Here is a 27,343-nt window from a genome sequence, read left to right as displayed (position 1 = left end):
GAGGCAGAGGAACATAATGGACTGGATAACCTTGCTGTGGGCTTTAGGGACAAGGTGATGCTGTCTTCTGTTACTTTAGGTGTGCTGGGCCTCCCCTTTTTATGGGGACATTGGGGCACTCCTAGGAATGATCGTGCCAAGTAAGCTTCCAAGAAGGGACCCTGATTTCTTGGTATTGCTACAGTTCAAATTGGAAGCTTCCCTTTATCTTTTCATGTTGGCATATATCCCACTGGTACTTTATCTATAAGCTTATTGTTGGAGTGGATGTAAATTTTACTAGCTTCATTGTGTCAGATAATGGACATTCCATGGTATGAGGAAATATGGCATATGGTACAGGCATTAGGCCATGGTACAGTTCTGGGGCTGACCCTTCACAACCCAAAACATATTCTCCAGCCCTTTTTGTGATCTAATCAATTTTGTCATTATACCACCTAATATTTTAAATAAGAAATTACATACACCATTTTTAGTGTCAGCTGTGGCTCAGTGGGTAGCGTACTCGTTTCTGAGTCAGAAGGTTGTGGGTTCAAATCCCACTCCAGGAAGTTGAGCACATAAATCCAGGCTGACACTCCAGTGCAGTCCTGAGGGAGTGCTGCACTGTCTTTCAGATGAGATCTTAAACTAAATTCCCATCTGCTCACTCAGGTGAACTTAAAAAACCCTATGGCACTATTTCGAAAAAGAGCAGGGGAGTTATCCCCGATGCCCTGGCCGATATTTATCCCACTACAACTACAATTTGTATTTGTATAACGCCTTTAATGTAGTAAAATATCGCAAGGCGTTTCACAGGAGTGTTATGACAAAAACAAATTGACACCTAGCCACATAAGAAGAAATTATGGCAGATGACCAAAAGCTTGGTCAAAGAGGTAGGTTTTAAGGAGCGTCTTAAAGGAGGAAAGAGAGGTAGAGAGGCGGAGAGGTTTACGGAGAGAGTTCTAGAGCTTGGGGCCCAGGTCGCTGAAGACACGGCCACCAAAGGTGGAGCGATTAAAATCAGGGATGCTCAAGAGACCAGAATTGAGGAGCGCAGACATCTCGGGGGTTGTAGGGATGAAGGAGTTTACAGAGATAGGGAGGGGCGAGGCCATGGTGGGATTTCAAAACAAGGATGAGCGTTTTAAAATCGAGGCATTGCTTAAACGGGAGCCAATGTAGGTCAGCGAGCACAGCGGTGATGGGTGAATGGGACTTGGTGCGAGTTAGGACACGGGCTGCTGAGTTTTGGATTACTTCAAGCTTACGTAGGGTAGAATGTGGGAAGCCAGCCAGGATTGCGTTGGAGTTGTCAAGTCTAGAAGTAACAAAGGCATGGATGAGGGTTTCAGCAGCAGATGAGCTGAGGCAGGGGCGGAGGCGGGCAATGTTATGGAGGTGGAAATAGGCGGTTTTAGTTATGCTGCGGATATGTGGCCGGAAGCTCATTTCAGGATCAAGTATGACGCTTTAGGTTGCGAACAGTCTGGTTTAGCCTTTGATAGATGCTAGGGAGAGGGATCGAGTCAGTGGCTAAGGAATGCAGTTTGTGGCGGGAACCAAAGACAATGGCTTCAGTCTTCACAATATTTAATTGGAGAAAATTTCTGCTCATCCAGTACTGGATGTCGGACAAGCAGCCTGACAATATGGAGGGGTCGAGAGATGTGATGATGCAGTAGGGCTGGGTGTCATCAGCGTACATGTGGAAACTGATGCCGTGTTTATGGATGATGTTGCCAAGGGGCAGCATACAGATCAGAACTAGGAGGAGGCTAAGGATAGATTCTTGGGGGATACCAGAATCCCTCAATCAACATAACAAAAAGCAGACGATCTGGTCATTATCACATTGCTGTTTGCGGGAACTTGCTGTGCGCAAATTGGCTGCCACATTTCCCAAATTACAACAGTGATTACATTCCAAAAAGTACTTCATTGGCTGTAAAGTGCTTTGAGATGTCCGGTGGTCGTGAGAGGTGCTATATAAATGCAAGTCTTTTTTTATTGTATGTTCCTTTAAGATCAATGGCATTTAATTTTATGTCAATTGTCATAAACTGAGTCAGCAATCACTTTTTCTCCATACTGCTGATTGATATTTAATATTTTAGTATGGTTATCAATAAAAAAGGAAGGTAACTCTATAAGTGCAATCACATTCATAGAGTTCCTCCTGGCTACAAATAATTTTTACAAAATTTTAACAATTTATTTTAACATTCTAAATTTACCTGTAAAGACCCATTTCAGGCAATGAATTGGATTAATTTATATACACAGATTGAAATGTAGGAGTTGATTTTAACTTTAACTGCCGGTTGATAAACCAGAACGGTCACACATTATACACCCCGCTGGACTTCCTTTTCCATTGACTTCAGAGATGGGTGTATAATGGGTGACCATTCTGATTGGGGAGACAGTGATGTGGGGACATCAATTCAGAATCGTTACCAAGAGAGTAAGGAGAGAAGTGAGATAACATTTCTTTACTCAGATTTGTTGGAGCATGGAATGCTTTTGCCTTATGCTGATGTATTCTTTCCCTTTTGACAGGAGTTGGTGGACTTGCTGCAATTTGCCAGCATCTTGTGTTTCATTTTCAAACCTGTTTTAATTTCATATTTGATTTAATTGAAATTCCATCCTTCCCATTTTCCTTAGGCCTCTCACTTCCTTATCTGTTCACATGGCCTTTGTTTGTTTAATATTTTTTACTTATTTAATACTTCTCGTTAATTGACTGAGATGATCTGTTATAGCATTCCACTGGTGCTTCCTCGCTGTTTACATATAAAATGTAGCGCTCCGCTTTTTCTATTAATATGCCTATCTGTCTCTTATTTTTCAGTTCAGATGAAGGGTATGCACCTGAAACATCAACTGTTTGTTCTCCCCATGGATGCTGGTTAACCTGCTGTGTTTCCAGCATTTTCAGTTTTTATTTCAGGTTCCCAACATCCATGTAGTATTTTGCTTTTTATGTGCATGAAAGATGTCCTTGATCAGTGGCTGAAGCAAAAATGAGCTTTAGAAATACATAACAAATGGTAACAATAGTAAGACCATGTATGAAGACAGAGGACACAACAATCTCTGTCTTTTCATCAAATGGAAATTGCTGGGGACATAATTCTGAAGTCGATTGCTCCACTGTTACCTTTTCAAAAGTCCTGTTGTCATGGAGATTTATGTAGTCTCTGGGAATGGAAACTTGTTTATGCCGCCAGCAGTTGGAACTCATTTGAATTCACACTAATAATTGTCGATGATTGTTTTCTCTTTTGTCTTCATAACACCATCTAATTGCATTATTAGAAAAACAGTTGGGAGAAACAGTTAAGTATCTCTCATCAGACTCGCAATTTGAACACTTTTCAAACTTTACCTTTTGAAATATTTAATTTCTGTCTGAGCCATTCATTGCATCAACTGGAAAATAATGCAAATAGGGATTATGACTTTGTTACTTTCAGCCCAGTGCAAGTGCCTTCACATGGTCTCATTCCTACCTATCTGAAGTAGCCATGAATGTCCAACAGTACCTTTTCTTTCCACCTGAGGATCTATCTTTGGCCCCCTTCTCTTCCTGCTTAGCAACATCATCTGCAGGTATAGGGTCAGCTTTCACATGTACATTGAAGACACCCAGCTGTATCTCTTTATCACTTCTCCTTGATCCCTTAACTCCCTATGAACTGTCCTATTACCAAGACTTGGATTAGTCATCACATGCTCGAGCTCAATGTCAGGCAGGCCGAAGCCACAGTCTTTGGCCTCCACTGCAAGTTCTGCTCCTTAGCCACTGATTCCAGCTCCTCCCCAGCCAGTATCTCAGGCGGAGCTCGACCATTCACAATCTTTGCATCCTGAGCTGAGTTTCAGACCCCACACCCTATCCATAACCAAGACCGCTTATTTCTGCAATGTTGTCTGCCTCTGTCCCTTTACTGCTGAAGCCCCCATTGATGCATTGGCACCTGTAGCTTCGGCTACTCATCATGTGTCAGAAGATTGTGGGTTCAACTCCCACTCCAGTAGTTAGACACACGACCTAGGCTGACTCTTTCAGATGAGACATTAAACTGAGGCCCCGTCTGCTTGCTCAGGTCGATGTAAAAGATTCCAAGGTATTATTCGAAGAAGAGGAGCAGTGTTCTCCCATTGTTCTGACTCACTTTTATCCACGAAATAACGTCATCAAAATTGATTAATTGGCCATTTATCTCATTGCTATTTGAGGGACCTTGCTGTGTGTAAATTGGCTGCTGCGGTTACCTACATTCCAACAGGTGATACCACTTCAAACGTACTTCATTGGCTGTGAAACGCTTTGGGATATTCTGAGGAAAGGCACTATGTAAATACAAGTTTTTCTCATTCCAAAGCTTTCCTTATTGGCTTTCTGTCCTCCACCCTCCAAAAACTCCAATATGTCTGAAACTCTTTCACACATATCCGGTTCTACACTAACATCACCCGTCTCCACCTCTGCCTCGACCAATTTGCTGCTGAAACCCTCTCCCATGCTTTTGTTACCTCCAGACTCAACTATTCCGATGCTATCATGGCTGGTCTCCCATCTTCCAACCTCCATAAAGCTGAACACATCCAAAATTCTGCTCCCCATATCCTAAGTCCTGTTCACCCATCATCATCATCATAGGCTGTCCCTCGTATTGAGGATGACTTGCTTCCATGCCAAAAAGGGATGAGTTCACAGGTGTTTCAATGAAGGACCGAATATTCCAGGTCCCGAACTACATGTTGAAGGGTGGAAGATGCCTATGCGTGGATTTTTTTAACGTGGGGTGGCCGTTGCACACCAGCCACCACACGGACTTGACAGAGCTTGGTCTTGGTCCAATGGCAAGGATTAACCAGGATGATTGGAGACCAGCTCTGCTGCACGGACCTAGTGCGGACACATATTGCAACGTGAGCTGGCCCGTGCTGCCCCTGGGTCCTCGCCTCTTCTGGGCCCCAAACTCACGCCTCTCCTGGGCCCCGATCATGTCGCTCTACGATCACTCCTGCTTCTGCACCCCAACCCCGCCGCTCCTGCTGTACCTGTCCATGCTCCAATAAGCGACATGGAACTTGGTGACGTCTAATCCAGTCGCCCTCTTCACAGCCGTCGCTCCCCAGCACGCGCTGTACCTTGAAGTGGTACGCTCCTTTGAAGGCCCCGGCCTGCTGATGGTCCTTGCAGCTCTGTACTCATTCAGCTAAATTGGTTTCCGGTTCCCAAATGTTTCTCCTTGTGTTCAAATCTCTCCATGTTTTTGCCCATCCCTATCTCTGTAATCATCTCCAGCTCTACAAACCTCCGAGAACTCTGTGCTCCTCCAACTCTTGCTCTTAGAAGCATAGAAGTCCATTCGGCCCATTGTGCCTTTGTCGGTTCTTTGGTACAGTTTTCCAATTAGTCCCACTCCCCTGCTCTTTTCCCATAGCCCTGTAACTTTATTCATTTCAAATATTTATCTAATTCCCTTCTGAAAGTCACCATTAAATCTGCTTCCAGCACCCTTTCGGGCAATCCATTCCAAGTTACAACTCGTTGTGTAAAAAATGTCGCCTCTGTTCTTTTGCCAATCACCTTAAATCTCTGTTGTTGAGTTAGTAACCCATCTGCCACTGCAAGTAGTCTCTCCTTATTTACTCTATCAAAACCGTTCAATGATTTCCAACACCTCTATGAAATCTCCTCTTTGCTTCTCTGCTCTAAGGAGAACAATCCCAGCTTCTCCAGTTTCTCCACATAACTGAATTTCCTTATCCCTGGTAGCATTCTAGTAAATTTCTTCAGCACGCTCCCTAAGGCCTTGATATCCTTCCTAAAATGTGGTGCCCAGAATTGAACACAATACTCCAGCTGAAGCCTAACCAGTGTTTTATACAGGTTTAGCATAGCTTCCTTGCATTTTACTCTATTCCTCTAATTAATATGCTTTTTTAACAGCCTTCTCAACTTGTCCTTCCAAGATTTGTTTGCATACAGCCCCCAGGTCTCTGTTCCTGCAATCCCTTTAAAATTGTACCACGTAGTTCATATTGCCTCTCCTCATTCTTCCTACCAAACTGTATCATTTCATACTTCTCAGCATTAAATTTCATCTGTCAAGTGATTGCCCATTTCACCAGTCTGTCTATGCCTTCTTGAAGTCTGTTACTATCCTTCTCATTGTTGACTACATTTCTGCGTTTTGTATCATCTGTAAACTTGAAATTATTTCCTGTATACCCAAGTCCAAGTCATTAATATATATCAATAAGAGCAGTTGTCCTAATACCAAGTGCTGGGAAACATCACTGTATACTTCTCTCCAGTCTGAAAAACAACAGTTCATCACTACTCTACGCTTTCTGTCCCTTATCAATTTCATATCCACGCTGCCACAGTTCCTTTAATCCCATGAGCTTTATTTTGCTAACAAGCCTATTATGTGGCTCTTTGTCAGATGCCTTTTGAAAGTTGATATACATAACATCAACCGCACTACGCTCATCAACCCTCTCCATTACTTCATCAAAGAACTCAATCAAAATAGTCAAACACGATTTGCCTTTAACAAATCTGTGCTGACTTTCATTTATTAGCCCATACTTTTACAAATTGCGATTATTTTTTTCCTGAACTTATCTCTGAACGTTTCCCCACCACCAACATGAGGTTGTCTGGCCTATAGTTGTTGGGTTTATCCCACTCTCCTTTCATAAACAGGGGTGTAACATTTAAAATCCTCCTGTCCTCTGGTACCGCCCCCATAATCTAAGGAGGGTTGGAAGATTGGGGCCAGAGACTCCATAATTTCCACCCTTACTTCCCTCAGTAATCTGCTTGTGCAACCACCAATCTGTTCACCCTACCATTGGCAGCCATGCCTTCAGCCAACTAGACTCTAATCTCTGGATTTCCTCCACAAACTGCTTTGCTCCTTCACCTTTCCCTTCTTTGTCTCTCTGTAAAAAGGACCTCTTTAACTAAGCGTTTAGTCAACCCTCCTAATATCTTTTCCTTGGCTCAATGTCAATTTTTGTCTGAAGCACCTTGGGGCATTTTCCTACATTAACGGTATTACTTAAATGCAAGCTGTATTTAAGCTGTATTGAAGATCTGCAGCCCTTCAAGAGCTGCTGCCTTGCTGCTATTATCCTCCCCAACTAAGTGAGCTACAGGTCTAGCTCACTGGACAAGCTCAGTTGAGCCAGCAGCTTATTTAAAATAAGGGGATGGACTCCAGTTGAAAAATTCAGCATGGCCAAATCTCTGAGCTACTGGCACAGGTGAGGCTCTGCTATTGGCTCACTCAAACCCACTTTTGTCATTTTTCAGAAAATTAATATTATCAACTAGATTTAAAGAAATCCTCTCTCAAACCACGAATGGTGCAAAATATTCAACACAAGAAAAATGAAGTGGAGGTGCATACTTTAAAGCTCATATTCAAGTTAATATTTCATCAATATTAGAATGCTAGAACTAAGACCTCAGATCATTTTGAATGTCACTGATAATATATTGAAATAAAGAAATAGAAATAACATTTGAAAAATGGTGGATACATAGTCAATAAAGGCCTTCAAAGGGAAATTGGATAAATATTTGAAAAAGAAAAAATTGCAGGGATATGAGGAAAGAGTGGGGGAGTGGGACTACCTGGATTGCTCTTCGAAAGAGCCAGCGCAGACTCAACAGGCCGAATGGCCTCCTCCTGTGTTGTACTATTCTATGATTCTATGAAGGCTTTGTAAAGGTTGACCAAGATTAAGACCCTATTATTATTTGAAGTTTATCTCCAGCACCTTTGCATTCCTTACTGAGCATGGTGGAGCATGGCAGTGAGAAAGACTGAGAAGAGGGTTGGGGCGATGTGCCAGCTCTGTTTGACCCAGATCCGGACGTGGATTGAGTCTGTAATGGATCTGTTGGTAAGGATCAGGGCCTGCATGTCGTGGAGCAGGCGGAGGATAGTTACGAATCTTTGGGACATCCGAAACGGAGGAAGACGCTCCACAGAACTTCGCAGTTGACAGTGTCAAAGGCCTTTGTAGTTCGAAGGCGGCCCTGTATAAGGGCTGGTGCTGTTCCCTGCAGTTTTCCTGCAGCTGTCGCGCTGTAAAAATCATGTCCATTGTGCCCCGTAGATGACAAAATCCGCACTGTGACTCCGGGAGGAGCTCCTCAGCCACAGGGAGAAGATGGTTGAGGAGGACTCTAGCGACGACTTTCCCAGTGGCTGATAACAGGGAGATTCTCCTGTAGTTTTTTTTTGAAATTCGTAGCCAATCGTTCCAATTCTTTGTCAAATCACAAACGCCAGAGGTCACCCTGCACACGTCAAGGATCACTCTGCGCCAATGCTCTTAGCCAAAAGGCCCAGAGCCACTGCACCGTTCCTGGAAGTACTGCAATACCAGGTTCGTGCCATGGAGGTGGATGGGTCAGGTCCCCCACACACCTCCGTGGAGGTGGATGGGTCAAGCCACCCCACCCACCTCCTATTTCCAAAAAAGCAAGCATATACCTTCCTGATCCAGGGAGAACCACCTTGGGGTTATGGTGGTTACTCCCCTGTCAGGTCAGTTACGCATGATCTTAGCCAAAAGGCCCCCTGTAGTTTTTTTTTTTTTTAGTTGCCGCAGTCGGACTTGTCCCCTTTTTTAAAGATGGTCACGATCACTGCATCTCTGATATCTCCTGGCATGCTCTCCCCCCTTCAGGTGAGAGAGGTGAGGTCATGTATTCGCGCCAACAATGCCTCTCTGCCATACTTCAGTGCCTCAGCAGGGATTCCATCCGCTCCCATAGCCTTGTTGTTCTTAAGCTGTCTTATAGCTTTTTCTACCTCATGCAATGTTGGGGTTTTACTAAGGTGGTGGCGGGTAGCATGCTGCGGGATGGAATCAAGAATACTCGAGTCAAAGGCAGAGTCTCGATTGAGGAGATCTTTGGAGTGTTCCTTCCACGGGCCCTGTCTGCCTCAGTGTCCTTGATGAGTGTTTCCCCGTTCTTGGCCAGCATTGGGGTAGGGCCTTGGGTGTTTGGCCCATAGGTGGCCTTGACTGCGATGAAGAATCCTTGCACATCATGGCTGTTGGCCAGCTGCTGTATTTCCTGTGCTTTCTCCATCCACCACCTGTTCTTTAGGTCCCAGGTTTTTTGTTGGACCGTCTGAAATGCTGCTTTTCTGGTCCCGAGTTGGGTTGTTGTTTAAGGCTCAGAAATGCCTTGCGCTTGCGATCTTTTAGCTTTTGGATCTCCTGATTATTCTCATCAAACCAGTCGTGGTTTTCCTGGTTGAGTGACCAAGTGTCTTTTTGCAGGCACTGGTTAAGGAGGCTTGGAGGGCAGACCAAGCGCTGTGGGCATTCTGCGTCTCGGGGGTCATCATGGCACGCCAGGTTAGCTGTGAGGCGCTGACTGTACAGGGCTCTCTTAGCTGGGTCTTTAAGTGCCCCGGCATTGACTTTTTTGTGGCACTGCTTCTGCTGCTCCCTCTGCTTTGGGGCTATGTTACATAAGAACATAAGAACATAAGAATTAGGAACAGGAGTAGGCCATCTAGCCCCTCGAGCCTGCTCCGCCATTCAACAAGATCAAGGCTGATCTGGCCGTGGACTCAGCTCCACTTACCCGCCCGCTCCCCGTAACCCTTAATTCCCTTATTGGTTAAAAATATATCTATCTGTGACTTGAATACATTCAATGAGCTAGCCTCAACTGCTTCCTTGGGCAGAGAATTCCACAGATTCACAACCCTCTGGGAGAAGAAACTCGGTTTTAAATTGGCTCCCCTGTATTTTGAGGCTGTGCCCCCTAGTTCTAGTCTCCCCGACCAGTGGAAACAACCTTTCTGCCTCGATCTTGTCTATCCCTTTCATTATTTTAAATGTTTCTATAAGATCACCCCTCATTCTTCTGAACTCCAACGAGTAAAGACCCAGTCTACTCAATCTATCATCATAAGGTAACCCCCTCATCTCCGGAATCAGCCTAGTGAATCGTCTCTGTACCCCCTCCAAAGCTAGTATATCCTTCCTTAAGTAAGGTGACCAAAACTGCATGTAGTACTCCAGGTGCGGCCTCACCAATACCCTATACAGTTGCAGCAGAACCTCCCTGCTTTTGTACTCCATCCCTCTCGCAATGAAGGCCAACATTCCATTCGCCTTCCTGATTACCTGCTGCACCTGCAAACTAACTTTTTTTTTGGGATTCATGCACAAGGAGGCCGGACAATCCACGATAACATCCATCTGGTCCGGGACCTCATCCATTGTTCCCAGGAGGCTGGTCTGTCGGTCGCCTTCCTATCCCTCGACCAAGAGAAGGCGTTCGACAGGGTGGATCACGACTATCTACTCGGAACTCTGCGCGCTTTCGGGTTCGGGACGCATTTCGTCGCCCGGATCCGACTTTTGTACGCCGCCGCGGAGTGTCTGATTAAGGTTAACGGGTCCTTGACGGCGCCCCTTCGCTTTAGGAGAGGGGTGCGCCAGGGATGCCCCATGTCCGGCCAGTTATACGCCGTTTGCGTGGAGCCTTTCCTGCGCCTCTTGCGGACGAGGTTGACGGGACTGGCTCTGCAAGGGCCGGGCGTGGAGGTCGTCCTCTCGGCTTACGCCGATGACGTGCTCCTCGCGGTAGAGGATCCCGCTGACCTGCGGAGGATGCGTGAGTGCCAGGAGATTTACTCGGCCGCGTCCTCCACCAGGATCAACTGGGAGAAATGTTCCGGACTCCTGGTGGGTCAGTGGCGGGTGGACTCCCTGCCGGAGGAGCTCAGGCCTTTTGCCTGGAGCACGACCCATCTCCTCTATCTGGGAGTCTACCTTAGCCCCGACGAGGGAGCCTGGCCGGCGAACTGGCAGGAGCTGGAGGCCAAGGTCGCCGCTCGCCTAGGGCGCTGGACAGGACTGCTCCGAGTGCTGTCCTACAGGGGTCGAGCGCTAGTCATAAACCAGCTGGTGGCCGCAATGTTGTGGTACCGGCTGGTCACTTTGACCCCTCCCCCTGCGTTTGTCGCCAAGATACAGAAGAAGCTGGTGGACTTCTTTCTGGAACAACAGGAAGCACTGGGTCTCTGCTGCGGTCTTGAGTCTCCCGCTTGAGGAGGGCGGTCAGTCGTTGGTGTGCGTCAGCGCCCAGCTCGCGACTTTCCGTCTTCAGACCCTGCAGAGATACCTTTACGTCGAGCCCCCTCCGAGGTGGTGTGCTCTGGCGAGGTATTTCTTCCGCCAGCAGCGCGACCTCAATTATGACACGCAGCTCCTGTTTGTGAACTTGGGGGGTGCCAGGACCGCCCTCCGGGAGCTGCCTGTCTTTTACAGGGAACTCATCAGGGTCTGGAACAAAGTCTCCACCAAGCGCAGCTCTCCGCCGGCTGGAGTGGCGGCCGTCCTGCAGGAACCGCTGCTCGGGAATCCGTACCTCCACGGCCGAGGTTTTATGTGGCAGTCGGAAGAGAGGGCTGTGGCTGGTGAGGTGACCAGGGTCAGGGACCTGCTCGATGGCGGAGGAGCGGGCTGGATGGCGCCAGACACGCTGGCGCGGCGCCTAAATTCTGCCAACGTCCGCCACGCGGCCGATGCCATCGAGTCGCTAAAAACAGCTCTGGGCCCTGACTCCGTTAGGTGTATCGAGGAGGCTCAAGCACGTGGGGAGATCCTGTCCGAACTGACCCCCGTCCGGACGGAATTCCTCATCGGCGCCAAACCCCGGAACCTCCCTCGGGGGCCGGCGCCTCACAACTTGAGCCGCCTCGGGGAAATCCCCTCCGTGCCTTTCAGTTCCGCGCGGAGGGGTTTCCTGTACGGGCTGCTCCTGCACACCCTCAACTTTGCCATCCTCGCCGGCCGTCCGGACACGCCATGGCGTACCATCTTGCCGTCCGGAGGAGGCGGGGGTCCCCGATGGAGGGCACTCTACGCGGGGGTCCTCCCACTATTCATCGGGGACTTGGCCTGGAGGGTGGTGCACGGAGCAGTGCCGTGCAATAAATTTTTAAGCCGGTTCACGGACTCCCAGGCCGCCTGCAATTTCTGCGGTCTGGAGGAGTCCGTGTTCCATGTTTTTATTGAGTGCACGAGGTTGCAGCCCCTGTTCCATTATTTGAAGGGGCTGCTCCTGAAATTCTGGCTGCACTTCAGTCCCACACTCCTGATCTTTGGGCACCCTGTGCGGAGGGGAGCGGGTAGGTCCGAAGGCCTCCTCGTAGGACTGCTCCTGGGCACGGCCAAGGGTGCCATCAGCCGATCCAGGCAGCGGGCGGTCGAGGGGGTCGTTCAACCTGACTGCCTGCCTCTCTTCCGCTCTTACATCCGGTCCAGGGTGTCCTTGGAGATGGAGCACGCGGTGTTCACCGGTACGCTCGCGGCCTTCCGCGAGAGGTGGGCACCGGAGGGACTGGAGTGCATCATCACGCCCGGCAACCAAATTTTAATTTGATTTTACGTTTTTAAGTTTAATTTGTTTTAATTGCCGGTGCTTTTAGTGTCCCCCTCTCCTTTTATAGGGGGCACTGGAAAAAGGAAAAATTTGGTTTTAGCGCCCCAAAAAAAAAAAAAAAAACCAAAAAAAAAAGGGGCCTTGAAAATGTCTGCTGTGTCACCCAGGTCGGGTGGCATGGTTTTAATGTTTTATGTTTTTGCAGGTTAACTCAAAAGAGTTTCATGCACAAGGAGCTGGTGGCCGCAATGTTGTGGTACCGGCTGGTCACTTTGACCCCTCCCCCTGCGTTTGTCGCCAAGATACAGAAGAAGCTGGTGGACTTCTTCTGGAACAACAGGAAGCACTGGGTCTCTGCTGCGGTCTTGAATCTCCCGCTTGAGGAGGGCGGTCAGTCGTTGGTGTGCGTCAGCGCCCAGCTCGCGACTTTCCGTCTTCAGACCCTGCAGAGATACCTTTACGTCGAGCCCCCTCCGAGGTGGTGTGCTCTGGCGAGGTATTTCTTCCGCCAGCAGCGCGACCTCAATTATGACACGCAGCTCCTGTTTGTGAACTTGGGGGGTGCCAGGACCGCCCTGCGGGAGCTGCCTGTCTTTTACAGGGAACTCATCAGGGTCTGGAACAAAGTCTCCACCAAGCGCAGCTCTCCGCCGGCTGGAGTGGCGGCCGTCCTGCAGGAACCGCTGCTCGGGAATCCGTACCTCCACGGCCGAGGTTTCATGTGGCGGTCGGAAGAGAGGGCTGTGGCTAGTGAGGTGACCAGGGTCAGGGACCTGCTCGATGGCGGAGGAGCGGGCTGGATGGCGCCAGACACGCTGGCGCGGCGCCTAAACTCTGCCAACGTCCGCGGCCGATGCCATCGAGTCGCTAAAAACAGCTCTGGGCCCTGACTCCGTTAGGTGCATCGAGGAGGCTCAAGCACGTGGGGAGATCCCGTCCGAACTGACCCCCGTCCGGACGGAATTCGTCATCGGCGCCAAACCCCGGAACCTCCCTCGGGGGCCGGCGCCTCACAACTTGAGCCGCCTCGGGGAAATCCCCTCCGTGCCTTTCAGTTCCGCGCGGAGGGGTTTCCTGTACGGGCTGCTCCTGCACACCCTCAACTTTGCCATCCTCGCCGGCCGTCCGGATACGCCATGGCGTACCATCTTGCCGTCCGGGGGAGGCGGGGGTCCCCGATGGAGGGCACTCTACGCAGGGGTCCTCCCACTATTCATCGGGGACTTGGCCTGGAGGGTGGTGCACGGAGCAGTGCCGTGCAACAAATTTTTAAGCCGGTTCACGGACTCCCAGGCCGCCTGCAATTTCTGCGGTCTGGAGGAGTCCGTGTTCCATGTTTTTATTGAGTGCACGAGGTTGCAGCCCCTGTTCCATTATTTGAAGGGGCTGCTCCTGAAATTCTGGCTGCACTTCAGTCCCACTCTCCTGATCTTTGGGCACCCTGTGCGGAGGGGAGCGGGTAGGTCCGAAGGCCTCCTCGTAGGACTGCTCCTGGGCACGGCCAAGGGTGCCATCAGCCAGTCCAGGCAGCGGGCGGTTGAGGGGGTCGTTCAACCTGACTGCCTGCCTCTCTTCCGCTCTTACATCCGGTCCAGGGTGTCCTTGGAGATGGAGCACGCGGTGTCCACCGGTACGCTCGCGGCCTTCCACGAGAGGTGGGCACCGGAGGGACTGGAGTGCATCATCACGCCCGGCAACCAAATTTTAATTTGATTTTACGTTTTTAAGTTTAATTTGTTTTAATTGCCGGTACTTTTAGTGTCCCCGTTCCCTTTTATAGGGGGCACTGGGGAAAATTGTGATTTTAGTGCCCAAAAAAAAAACCAAAAAAAGAAAAACACAAAAAAAAAGGGGGAAAAAAAAAAAAAAGGGCCTTGTAAATGTCTGGAGTGTCACCCAGGTCGGGTGGCACCGTTTAATGTTTTATGTTTTGCAGGTGAACTCCAAAAAGAGTTTCATGCACAAGGACCCCCAGGTCCCTCTGCACCGCAGCATGTTGCAATTTCTTCCCATTCAAATAATATTCCCTTTTACTGTTTTTTTTCCCCAAGGTGGATGACCTCACACTTTCCGACATTGTATTCCATCTGCCAAACCTTAGCCCATTCGCTTAACCTATCTAAATCTCTTTGCAGCCTCTCTGTGTCCTCTACACAACCCGCTTTCCCACTAATTTTTGTGCCATCTGCAAATTTTGTTACACTACACTCGGTCCCCTCTTCCAGGTCATCTATGTATATTGTGAACAGTTCTGGTCCCAGCACCGATCCCTGTGGCACACCACTAACCACCGATTTCTAACCCGAAAAGGACCCATTTATCCCGACTCTCTGCTTTCTGATCATCAGCCAATTCTCGATCCATGCTAATACATTTCCTCCGACTCCGAGTACCTTTATCTTCTGCAGTAACCTTTTGTGTGGCACCTTATTAAATGCCTTTTGGAAATCTAAATACACCACATCCATCGGTACACCTCTATCCACCATGCTCGTTATATCCTCAAAGAATTGCAGTAAATTAGTTAAACATGATTTCCCCTTCATGAATCCATGTTGTGTCTGCTTGACTGCACTATTCCTATCTAGATGTCCCACTATTTCTTCCTTAATGATAGCTTCAAGCATTTTCCCCACTACAGATGTTAAACTAACCGGCCTATAGTTACCTGCCTTTTGTCTGCCCCCTTTTTTAAACAGAGGCGTTACATTAGCTGCTTTCCAATCCGCTGGTACCTCCTCAGAGTCCAGAGAATTTTGGTAGATTATAACGAATGCATCTGCTATAACTTCCGACATCTCTTTAATACCCTGGGGTGCATTTCATCTGGACCAGGAGATTTGTCTACCTTGAGTCCCATTAGCCTGTCCAGCACTACCCCCCTAGTGATAGTGATTATCTCAAGGTCCTCCCTTCCCACATTCCCATGACCAGCAATTTTTGGCATGGTTTTGTGTCTTCCACTGTGAAGACCGAAGCAAAATAATTGTTTAAGGTCTCAGCCATTTCCACATTTCCCATTATTAAATCCCCCTTCTCATCTTCTAAGGGACCAACATTTACTTTAGTCACTCTTTTCCGTTTTATATATCGGTAAAAGCTTTTACTATCTGTTTTTATGTTTTGTGCAAGTTTACTTTCGTAATCAATCTTTTCTTTCTTTATTGCTTTCTGTCAATTGCTTTCTGTTGATGTCAACGATGGATCGGATTAGGCGGTGGTCCGTTCAGCAGTTGTCAGCTCCTGTCATGACGCGGGTGATGCGCACATCCTTGCGATCCCTGGCTTAGACGATGACATAGTCGAGCTGGTGCCAGAGTTTGGAGCAAGGGTGTTGCTGCGATGCCTTGTATTTGTCCCTCTGGAGGTACAAGGTGTTGGGTGATGACATCCGCAAGATCCTACAAATTCTCTAGGAAGACAGATGCACCAACATTAGAGTCCTCGACCAGGCCAACATCCGCAGCACTGAGCACACTTGATCAGCTCCGCTGGGCAGGCCACATCGTTCGCATGCCTGACCAATATGTCGAGGAACCAACTAGGGGGGAGGCTATCTTAGACTGTGTGTTGTGTAATGAGAGAGGATTAATTAGCAATCTCGTAGTGCGAGGCCCCTTGGGGAAGAATGACCATAATATGGTGGAATTCTGCATTAGGATGGAGAATGAAACAGTTAATTCAGAGACCATGGTCCAGAACTTAAAGAAGGGTAACTTTGAAGGTATGAGGCGTGAATTGGCTAGGATAGATTGGCGAATGATACTGAAGGGGTTGACTGTGGATGGGCAATGGCAGACATTTAGAGACTGTATGGATGAACTACAACAATTGTACATTCCTGTCTGGCGTAAAAATAAAAAAGGGAAGGTGGCTCAACCGTGGCTATCAAGGGAAATCAGGGATAGCATTAAAGCCAAGGAAGTGGCATACAAATTGGCCAGAAATAGCAGCGAACCCGGGGACTGGGAGAAATTTCGAACTCAGCAGAGGAGGACAAAGGGTTTGATTAGGGCAGGGAAAATGGAGTACGAGAAGAAGCTTGCAGGGAACATTAAGACGGATTGCAAAAGTTTCTATAGATATGTAAAGAGAAAAAGGTTAGTAAAGACAAACGTAGGTCCCCTGCAGTCAGAATCAGGGGAAGTCATAACGGGGAACAAAGAAATGGCGGACCAATTGAACAAGTACTTTGGTTCGGTATTCACTGAGGAGGACACAAACAACCTTCCGGATATAAAAGGGGTCGGAGGGTCTAGTAAGGAGGAGGAACTGAGGGAAATCTTTATTAGTCAGGAAATTATGTTGGGGAAATTGATGGGATTGAAGGCCGATAAATCCCCAGGGCCTGATAGACTGCATCCCAGAGTACTTAAGGAGGTGGCCTTGGAAATAGTGGATGCATTGACAGTCATTTTCCAACATTCCATTGACTCTGGATCAGTTCCTATGGAGTGGAGGGTAGCCAATGTAACCCCACTTTTTAAAAAAGGAGGGAGAGAGAAAACAGGGAATTATAGACCGGTCAGCCTGACATCGGTAGTGGGTAAAATGATGGAATCAATTATTAAGGATGTCATAGCAGTGCATTTGGAAAGAGGTGACATGATAGGTCCAAGTCAGCATGATTTGTGAAAGGGAAATCATGCTTGACAAATCTTCTGGAATTTTTTGAGGATGTTTCCAGTAGAGTGGACAAGGGAGAACCAGTTGATGTGGTATATTTGGACTTTCAGAAGGCTTTCGACAAGGTCCCACACAAGAGATTAATGTGCAAAGTTAAAGCACATGGGATTGGGGGTAGTGTGCTGACATGGATTGAGAACTGGTTGTCAGACAGGAAGCAAAGAGTAGGAGTAAATGGGGACTTTTCAGAATGGCAGGCAGTGACTAGTGGGGTACCGCAAGGTTCTGTGCTGGGGCCCCAGCTGTTTACACTGTACATTAATGATTTAGACGAGGGGATTAAATGTAGTATCTCCAAATTTGCGGATGACACTAAGTTGGGTGGCAGTGTGAGCTGCGAGGAGGATGCTATGAGGCTGCAGAGCGACTTGGATAGGTTAGGTGAGTGGGCAAATGCATGGCAGATGAAGTATAATGTGGATAAATATGAGGTTATCCACTTTGGTGGTAAAAACAGAGAGACAGACTATTATCTGAATGGTGATAGATTAGGAAAAGGGGAGGTGCAAAGAGACCTGGGTGTCATGGTACATCAGTCATTGAAGGTTGGCATGCAGGTACAGCAGGCGGTTAAGAAAGCAAATGGCATGTTGGCCTTCATAGCGAGGGGATTTGAGTACAGGGGCAGGGAGGTGTTGCTACAATTGTACAGGGCCTTGGTGAGGCCACACCTGGAGTATTGTGTACAGTTTTGGTCTCCTAACCTGAGGAAGGACATTCTTGCTATTGAGGGAGTGCAGCGAAGGTTCACCAGACTGATTCGCGGGATGGCAGGACTGACCTATCAAGAAAGACTGGATCAACTGGGCTTGTATTCACTGGAGTTCAGAAGAATGAGAGGGGACCTCATAGAAACGTTTAAAATTCTGACGGGGTGAGACAGGTTAGATGCAGGAAGAATGTTCCCAATGTTGGGGAAGTCCAGAACCAGGGGACACAGTCTAAGGATAAGGGGGAAGCCATTTAGGACCGAGATGAGGAGGAATTTCTTCACCCAGAGAGTGGTGAACCTGTGGAATTCTCTACCACAGAAAGTTGTTGAGGCCAATTCACTAAATATATTCAAAAAGGAGATAGATGAAGTCCTTACTACTAGGGGAATCAAGGGGTATGGTGAGAAAGCAGGAATGGGGTACTGAAGTTGCATGTTCAGCCATGAACTCATTGAATGGCGGTGCAGGCTAGAAGGGCCAAATGGCCTACTCCTGCACCTATTTTCTATGTTTCTATGTTTCTATGAGACTCCCAAAGCAAGCGCTCTACTCGGAACTCCTTCACGGCATACGAGCCAAAGGTGGGCAGTGGAAACGTTACAAGGACACCCTCAAAGCCTCCCTGATGAAGTGCAACATCCTCACTGACACCTGGGAGTCCCTGGCCAAAGACCGCCCTGTGTGGAAGAAGTGCATCCAGGAGGGCGCTGAGCAACTCAAGTCTCATTGCCGAGAGCATGCAGAAATCAAGCGCAGGCAGTGGAAAGACCGTGCAGCAAACTGTACCACCCACTCTTTCCCTCAACGACTATCTGTCCCACCTGTGACAGGGACTGTGGATCTCGTATTGGACTGTACAGCCACCTAAGGACTCATTTTAAGAGTGGAAGCAAGTCTTCCTCGCTTCAGAGGGACTGCCTATGATGATGATGAAAACATATATTTCATGGCATAATTCTGATTCAAATTTATCTCTAATTCATATAAATTTGTCCCTTGATTCCATCTGTATACTTCACTGTCTCTATTAATAAACCTTATTTATTTTCCCATATTACTGCAGTATATTAATTTTCTATAAGTAGAAGGGGTAAAGTGCAGAATCATTTAATATGCTCCGGAGTGCAAATGAGCAGCAGGAAGTTTTCAACCTCGTAAATAAAGATGTTGATTAATGGGTTGGTGGAAATTATTGTCCTTTCAGTTCACACTGAACTAACTGAATATAAAGCTGGCCAAAGTCATACTCATTGCAGTTTAGAGCTTATTGCATAGAATTACATATAATTTGCAGCACAGAATCAGGCCATTTGGCCCAACTGGTCTTAGCTGGTGTTTATGTTCCACACGAGGATCATCCCACCCTACTTCATCTCACCCTATTACCATATCTTCCTTCAATGTATCTATGCTATTCATCTCAGCTACTCCATGTAGTAGCGAGTTCCACATACTCACCACTCTCTAGGTAAGGAAGTTTCTCCTGACTTCCTTATTGGATTTTTTTAATGACTATCTTATATTTATGATCAAAAGCAAAATACTGCAGATACTGTAATCTGAAATAAAACCAGAAAATGCTAGAACACTGACGAAGGGTCATCGACCTGAAACATTAACTCTGTTTCTCTCCACAGATGCTGCCTGACCCGCTGAGATTTCCAGCATTTTCTGTTTTTATTTTATATTTATGATCCCTAGTTTTGAACTGATCCCACAAGTGAAAACATCTTCTCTACATCTATCCTATCAAACTCCTTCTTAATTTTAAAGACCTCTATCAGGTCACTCTTCAGCTGTCTATTCCTGTATAATTGTCCGATAGTTATAACCTCTCAGTTCTGGTATCATCCTTGTAAATCTTTCTTGCAGCTTCTCTCGTGCCTCTCTATCCTTTTTCTAATATGGAGATCTGACCTGTGCACAGAACTCTTAAGTGTGGTCTAACCAAGGTTCCATACAAATTTAACATAACCTACAATGAAATTGATCTCAGCCCTGTGACTGGTAATTTAACATTGTAAAACTCCTGATGCACACACACAGACTGTGTCTGCTGCATGATTCTGTTTCTTCTTGGTAATTAACCATCATTCTACCTAAGCTTTAATTAAAGCTGTCAACATTGCTCCTCTGAACTTACTTTCTTCTGTTTCTTCTAAAATCTAAACTAAATATGCTGTTGCCTTTTCTTCTTGTCTGCATTCTCACTGTGTTAAAATCAAGACTATTTTGTCCCTTATTCAAATTCATTATTTCCAAGGACCTCAGAACTGTGGAATTCTTTCCTTCTCTCCTTCTTCCTGCAGTTCTCCAATGCTAGCTTCAGATAGGCATAATTGCCTGATTTATCACGTCCTTTCTGCTACTCTTTTCACCTCGATGGTATGCGGCATTATAGACCTTGGCCCTTAACTGTGGACTGGATCCTGTTCATACGACAAAAATAAAGCATTTTTGTCCATAGTGGATTATTTATTGAAATCTTTCTTTTTGGTACAGGACACACTGAGTTAAAATCAGTGACTGCTAACTGTTTCTTTTCAAGCCGCAGTGAATATACATTACAGTCTGGCTGATATTCACAGCTCAAGATGAGGCAGAGACGTGTGCAGTTTAGGAAACAAAAACAGAAAATGCTGGAAACACTCACCATCTGTGGAGACAAGTTAACATTTCAGGCATAACCCTCCCTGCATTCCGACTGCAGCAACGCTTCACTCCTTTCCATCTTTACAAAAAAAACAGTTTACAGGCCACTAAATCCAGTAGTTACTTTTTTGGACTAACATTCAGCAAATTTTTACTCTTGGAAGTATCTTTGTGTATTTCTACTCTTGCTATATTTATACTTGTACCCTATATTCATTATTTTAGTTGTCCTATAAATTAAAAAAAAAATCTTATTTCCAGTTCTGATGAAGAGTTTCCACTTGAAAAAGTTCTCTCCTCCCCTCTTATTCTCAGACCATCTTATAGAAACATAGAAATTTACAGCGCAGAAGGAGGCCGTTCATTTTTCCAGATCTTTCCAAATATTAACCAGTCTTTCCTCTTTCCAGGTACTTTCAGACTTGCTGTGCATTCCAGCATTTCCTGTCCTTATTTCATATTTTCTTATTTTGCATTATTTTTTTTTTATTTCTACAATTCGATATCATGGGTATCCTGTCAACTAAATTCTTTGACCTGATAACTTGCTCAGAATTATTAGCATGAAAAAAAAATGTCTTGGCATCCCATGAAGCCATAATAAGTGAGCGCAGTGTGGCCTAGCCAGAGGAGTACAACACCTGTGAAACAATTACAATTTGCAGACCGTGACTAATGAAATAAAAGTGATAATGGATATCTATGATGTTTGGTTGCATTAACAGGGTTCAAGAACTAGTGAACACAAGTTTCAAAATTGGAAAGTTAGGGATAAGAGGAATGTCACATAGAGTTGTGGAATATGTTAGCAGGGAAGGTTGTTGAAGTGTAAAGTATATGGCCGATTATTCTGAATCGGAACTAACAGAACACGTGGGCAGCATGCTGGGGATTTTCTGAAATGTATGGCTGGTGGGCAAGGTTCCCAGCTGGCAGCACAAACTTGAAAAACGGCCCTGATAAATGCCGCATTTCTGAAGTGAGAAGGAATTAAGGTGAGAAAATGGGTATCTGGGCCTGGTCTGAGACAAAGGGATAGGCTTATTTTAGCATTTTGTCCTTATCCTGTTCCTAAAAATTATTTTTCTTTTATGTGTTTACAGACTGCACCTGGAGTCCCAAAGAGGTTGTTTCGTAAAGTGAAGAACTTAATAGCTGCATACCAAAAGGAAGACCAAGGCATAGCAATACCCTTATTATACCCTGTGTACAAACAGAAAGGTATTTAAAATGTCTTTACTGTTACCTGAGCCGAATCATATGTGCTTGGAAATACTGCTCTTCTCATGTATTGGTTTGATATGAATAAAAGGTGCCTTATTTTAACATTTTCCTATAATCTTGTTTTGCTAAGTGGATTTGTTCAGCCCATTGAAGATATTTCTCCTGTCAATTTTTTTGTGAATTTTATAGTATTTCCTATTTTCCAGAGTTGTAAAAGTTGTGTGTGTATGTGTGTATAGAGCAGGCTGTGGAAGGTTATAATCTGTGGGTTTTAAGAGAACAGGTTCTGGCTCAGTTGGTGGCAAACTCGCCTCAGAGGTTGTGGGTTCATCCCACTCCAGGAACTCGAGCACAAAAAAATCTAGGATGGCACTCTAGTGCAGTGCTGAGGGAGCACTACACTGTCGAAGGTGCCATCTTTCGCATGAGACTTTAAACCGAGACCCCGTCTGCTCTCTCAAGTGGATGTAAAAGATTCCATGGCACTATTTCAAAGAAAAGCAGGGGAGTTATCCCTGGTGTCCTGGCCAATGTTTATCTTTCAATCCACATATCAAAAAATGGATTATCTGGTCATTATTACGTTGTTGCTTGTGCGCAAATCGGCTGCCGTGTTTCCCACACTACAACAGTGACTACACTTTGAAAGTACTTCATTGGCTGTAAAGCGCTTTGTGATGTCCAGTGGTCATGATAGGCACTATATAAATGCAAGTCTTACTTTCTTCTTTATTTCTTTTCTCTTCATATTACCCAGTGAAACCCAACCTGCAGTGGAAACTGGCATCTAATGCTAAATGTATATAAAGGACAAAGTGGAGCACAAAGTTTTCTCTCCCCAAATAGGAACAAGAAAGGCCCCCCCTGCTCCGAGGGGCCCACTTGCACTCATATGGAGGCCAGTAGACCTCATCTCACTCTGTATACTGACCTGCAGAACTACAATGATTCTTGAGTGAAACACAAAAGCTGGAACTCCCAACATAGGGAGTCCTCTTAACTCGTTACCCCTTCCAATGACGTTTGGTTTTAAGGAATGGGCAGTGGTTCTGTCCCTTACTAGGCAAGCAAGAAATCCTGGAAACAGCAGAAATCCAGCACCAAATGTCCCTGTTGTTCGGTGGATTCCACATTCCTCCAACTCTCCTCACATGTACATCCAGAAATCTCTTTGCACCACTTTTGGCATCCATGACTTTCGCCATATAGGCCCTAAGGTCTGGAATTTCCACCCTAAACCTCTCTACCTCTGCATCTCTTTCTTGTCCTTTAAAACCCTTCTTTAAGCCTATTTCTTTGACCAAGCTTTTAACCTTCCCTCCTAATATTTCCTTTTTTGGCTCATTGTTAATTTTTGCCTGACTGGGTATCTGTGAAGTGCCTTGGGACTTTTTCCTACGTTGAAGTCACTACATAAACGCAAGTTTGTTGTTGCAATTGACCATGTGAGGGATCACAGCTGAGCTCTGTGTGGTCTGCACCTGATGCACACTCTGCAGCTGATGCTATTGGATAGTGAGCAGGAGTGCAAATTCTAGCTGACTTTTTTCTCATGTTCCATAGCCCAGGAAGGGCACTGAAGCCAAATGCACAACTGAAATCAGCACAGTCCAGAACATGAACCAGGAGCCTTCTAGTCTGCATGGCTCAGTACTAGACTGAGGTAGTAACTTTAGCCCACTAAGCCATTGGACAACTCATGCGTAAACTTCACTTTGATTAACGATAACATGTGTCATTTTCATGCAGATTTATTAACTAAAATTCTCATTACAACACTGAATTTTTATTTGTTTTTTCAGGTGTTGAAATGGAAGAAGATTATCTCATGATGCAACCAGCTGAATGATTGATGTTCTATTTTTTAATTGCTAATATGACGTTGGACTGAACTTATCATAAGTGCTTTCTGTTGAAACGAGCTGCAACAGTCAACCTGGATATATCTTCATTGATCTTTGATGGTGTTATGCACTGTTCAACATTCTAAATATTATTTCCTTTTTCCGGAGAACCAGATGCTCAACTAGCAATTACTGTTCTTGATATATGAAGTTCTGGCATACTTCAGTGCACAAGTACTTGATGAAGCAGAGGGCTCATAATATTTCATTTATTTATTTATCTTTTCCCCAAACTTGTTAGCAAAGGGATCTCTGTTCCTTTCATATTGTTCTAAGGCAGCTACTGGTGTTCAACTGAAAAAATTTTAAAATTTTTTTACCACTTGACTGATCTAATTTTAAAAGAAATTTTGTTGAAGGATAGTTACAGTTCTGCTATTTGTGAATAATAGCAGTGATACAAAAAGTGAAAAACAATTTTCTCTGTAATTCCACTGAATTTCTGCAGGGGTTGTCCTCATCTCTCATCATGGTGAGAGATTGGTCTCCAGGGCTCTGATGTTCTCCCTCCAAGATTATGACAGGAGATTGGAACAACTGCTGTAGAAACTCAGGGCCAGTGTTTACCCTGCATTTGTGAAGAACCATTTTCTCTCAACAACTGTGTATGAGTGTAAAATGTCTTGCTGAACAAACCTTCCTGAGCTCAACAGCAGTCACATCACACATACAAGATTATTATATGGTCACACAGTGATTTAGTTTAGTACACGGATGACACAGCAACACTGCTTTATGAGCCACAGCAAGCCACGATTATCAATCTTGCTGTTTTCCACAACGATGTCCCCCTGAATTTGATTGAGAAACATTACTAAACAGAAAAAAATAATTTCATGTATTTTATTTATTGCCAACAAAAAAGTAGCAGCAGCACTTGGAGTAACTTTTGGTAAAGATACATATAAAATTAAAACAAAAGGCATCTCAAGTGAATGGCAGCCTTGAGACATGAACATGCCAATATGTAGTTAGGAAGCAGGTGCTATAGATATCTGCTGTACTGGACTGCTACAGAAACCTTTTTAAAACTTAGTTTCTGTGAAACACGTTTGATTTATTTCCTGATTTTTTTTAAATTGATAGATATTCTGAGATTTTCTTTTGAAGAAATAGAGTGATCTAGCAATAATTATGTTCCCTTCAACTTTTTCTTATTTGTTAGTCACAGGAGTGCATTTTTTTTCTGGGGCAGAGAATTCCATAGATTTGAGAACATAAGAACATAAGAATTAGGAACAGGAGCAGGCCATCTAGCCCCTCGAGCCTGATGGCTGATCTGGCCGTGGACTCAGCTCCACTTACCCGCCCGCTCCCCATAACCCTTAATTCCCTTATTGGTTAAATCTGTGATTTGAATACATTCAATGAGCTAGCCTCAACTGCTTCCTTGGGCAGAGAATTCCACAGATTCACAACCCTCTGGGAGAAGAAATTCCTCCTTAACTCGGTTTTAAATTGGCTCCCCCGTATTTTGAGGCTGTGCCCCCTAGTTCTAGTCTCCCCGACCAGTGGAAACAACCTCTCTGCCTCTATCTTGTCTATCCCTTTCATTATTTTAAATGTTTCTACAAGATCACCCCTCATCCTTCTGAACTCCAACGAGTAAAGACCCAGTCTATTCAATCTATCATCATAAGGTAACCCCCTCATCTCCGGAATCAGCCTAGTGAATCGTCTCTGTACCCACTCCAAAGCTAGTATATCTTCCTTAAGTAAGATGACCAAAACTGCACGCAGTACTCCAGGTGTGGCCTCACCAATACCCTGTACAGTTGCAGCAAGACCTCCCTGCTTTTGTACTCCATCCCTCTCGCAATGTAGGCCAACATTCCATTCGCCTCCCTGATTACCTGCTGCACCTGCAATCTAACTTTTTGGGATTCATGCACAAGGACCCCCAGGTTCCTCTGCACCGCAGCATGTTGTAATTTCTCCCCATTCAAATAATATTCCCTTTTACTGTTTTTTTTTCCAAGGTGGATGACCTCACATTTTCCGACATTGTATTCCATCTGCCAAACCTTAGCGCATTCGCTTAACCTATCTAAATCTCTTTGCAGCCTCTCTGTGTCCTCTACACAACCCGCTTTCCCACTAATCTTTGTGTCATCTGCAAATTTTGTTACACTACACTCTGTCCCCTCTTCCAGGTCATCTATGTATATTGTAAACAGTTGTGGTCTCAGCACCGATCCCTGTGGCACACCACTAACCACCGATTTCCAACCCGAAAAGGACCCATTTATCCCGACTCTCTGCTTTCTGTTAGCCAGCCAATTCTCGATCCATGCTAATACATTTCCTCCGACTCTGCGTACCTTTATCTTCTGCAGTAACCTTTTGTGTGGCACCTTATCGAATGCTTTTTGGAAATCTAAATACACCACATCCATCGGTACACCTCTATTCACCATGCTCATTATATCCTCAAAGAATTCCAGTAAATTAGTTAAACCTGATTTCCCCTTCATGAATCCATGTTGCGTCTGTTTGATCGCACTATTCCTATCTAGATGTCCCGCTATGTCTTCCTTAATGATAGCTTCAAGCATTTTCCCCATTACAGATGTTAAACTAACCGGCCTATAGTTAGTTACCTGCCTTTTGTCTGCCCCCTTTTTTAAACGGAGGCGTCACATTAGCTGCTTTCCAATCCGCTGGTACCTCCCCAGAGTCCAGAGAATTTTAGTAGATTATAATGAATGCACCTGCTATAACTTCTGCCATCTCTTTTAATGCATTTCATCCAGACCAGGGGACTTGTCTACCTTGAGTCCCATTAGCCTGTCCAGCACTACCCCCCTAGTTATAGTGATTATCTCAAGGTCCTCCCTTCCCACATTCCCGTGACCAACAATTTTTGGCATGGTTTTTGTGTCTTCCACTGTGAAGACCGAAGCAAAATAATTGTTTAAGGTCTCAGCCATTTCCACATTTCCCATTATTAAATCCCCCTTCTCATCTTCTAAGGGACCAACATTTACTTTAGTCACTCTTTTACGTTTTATATATTGGTAAAAGCTTTTACTATCCGTTTTTATGTTTTGCGCAAGTTTACTTTCGTAATCTATCTTTCTTTATTGCTTTCTTAGTCATTCTTTGCTGTCGTTTAAAATTTTCCCAATCTTCCAGTTTCCCACTAACCTTGGCCACCTTATATGCATTGGTTTTTAATTTGATACTCTCCTTTATTTCCTTGGTTATCCACGGCTGGTTATCCCTTCTCTTTCCGCCCTCCTTTTTCACTGGAATATATTTTTGTTGAACAATATGAAAGAGCTCCTTAAAAGTCCTCCACTGTTCCTCAATTGTGCCACCGTTTAGTCTGTGTTTCCAGTCTACTTTAGCCAACTCTGCCCTCATCCCACTGTAGTCCCCTTTGTTTAAGCATAGTACGCTCGTTTGAGACACTACTTCCTCAGCCTCAATCTGTATTACAAATTCAACCATACTGTGATCACTCATTCCGAGAGGATCTTTTACTAGGAGATCGTTTATTATTCCTGTCTCATTACACAGGACCAGATCTAAGATAGCTTGCTCCCTTGTAGGTTCTGTAACATACTGTTCTAAGAAACAATCCCGTATGCATTCTATGAATTCCTCCTCAAGGCTACCCTGTGAGATTTGATTTGACCAATCGATATGTAGGTTAAAATCCCCCATGATTACTGCCGTTCCTTTTTCACATGCCTCCATTATTCCCTTGATTA

At 45.4% G+C, this 27,343-nt stretch overlaps 1 protein-coding gene across 1 annotated transcript in view; it reads left to right on the top strand.

Moving 5' to 3' along the window:
* The window catches only part of LOC139265102 (SH2 domain-containing protein 1A-like), a 100,283-nt gene extending 76,643 nt beyond the window's left edge, over nucleotides 1–23,640 (top strand). Inside the window, exons 3-4 of the mRNA XM_070881997.1 lie at nucleotides 21,603–21,720; nucleotides 23,526–23,640. Of these exons, the coding sequence (XP_070738098.1) occupies nucleotides 21,603–21,720; nucleotides 23,526–23,572 (165 nt within the window). The 3' untranslated portion in view covers nucleotides 23,573–23,640. The remainder of the gene's footprint in view (nucleotides 1–21,602; nucleotides 21,721–23,525) is intronic.
* The last annotated feature ends 3,703 nt before the right edge of the window (nucleotides 23,641–27,343 follow it).

This window comes from Pristiophorus japonicus, chromosome 6 (genome assembly GCF_044704955.1).
Source record: "Pristiophorus japonicus isolate sPriJap1 chromosome 6, sPriJap1.hap1, whole genome shotgun sequence".
Lineage (NCBI taxonomy): Eukaryota > Metazoa > Chordata > Chondrichthyes > Pristiophoridae > Pristiophorus > Pristiophorus japonicus.
This window is presented reverse-complemented; position numbering and strand designations above follow the sequence as displayed.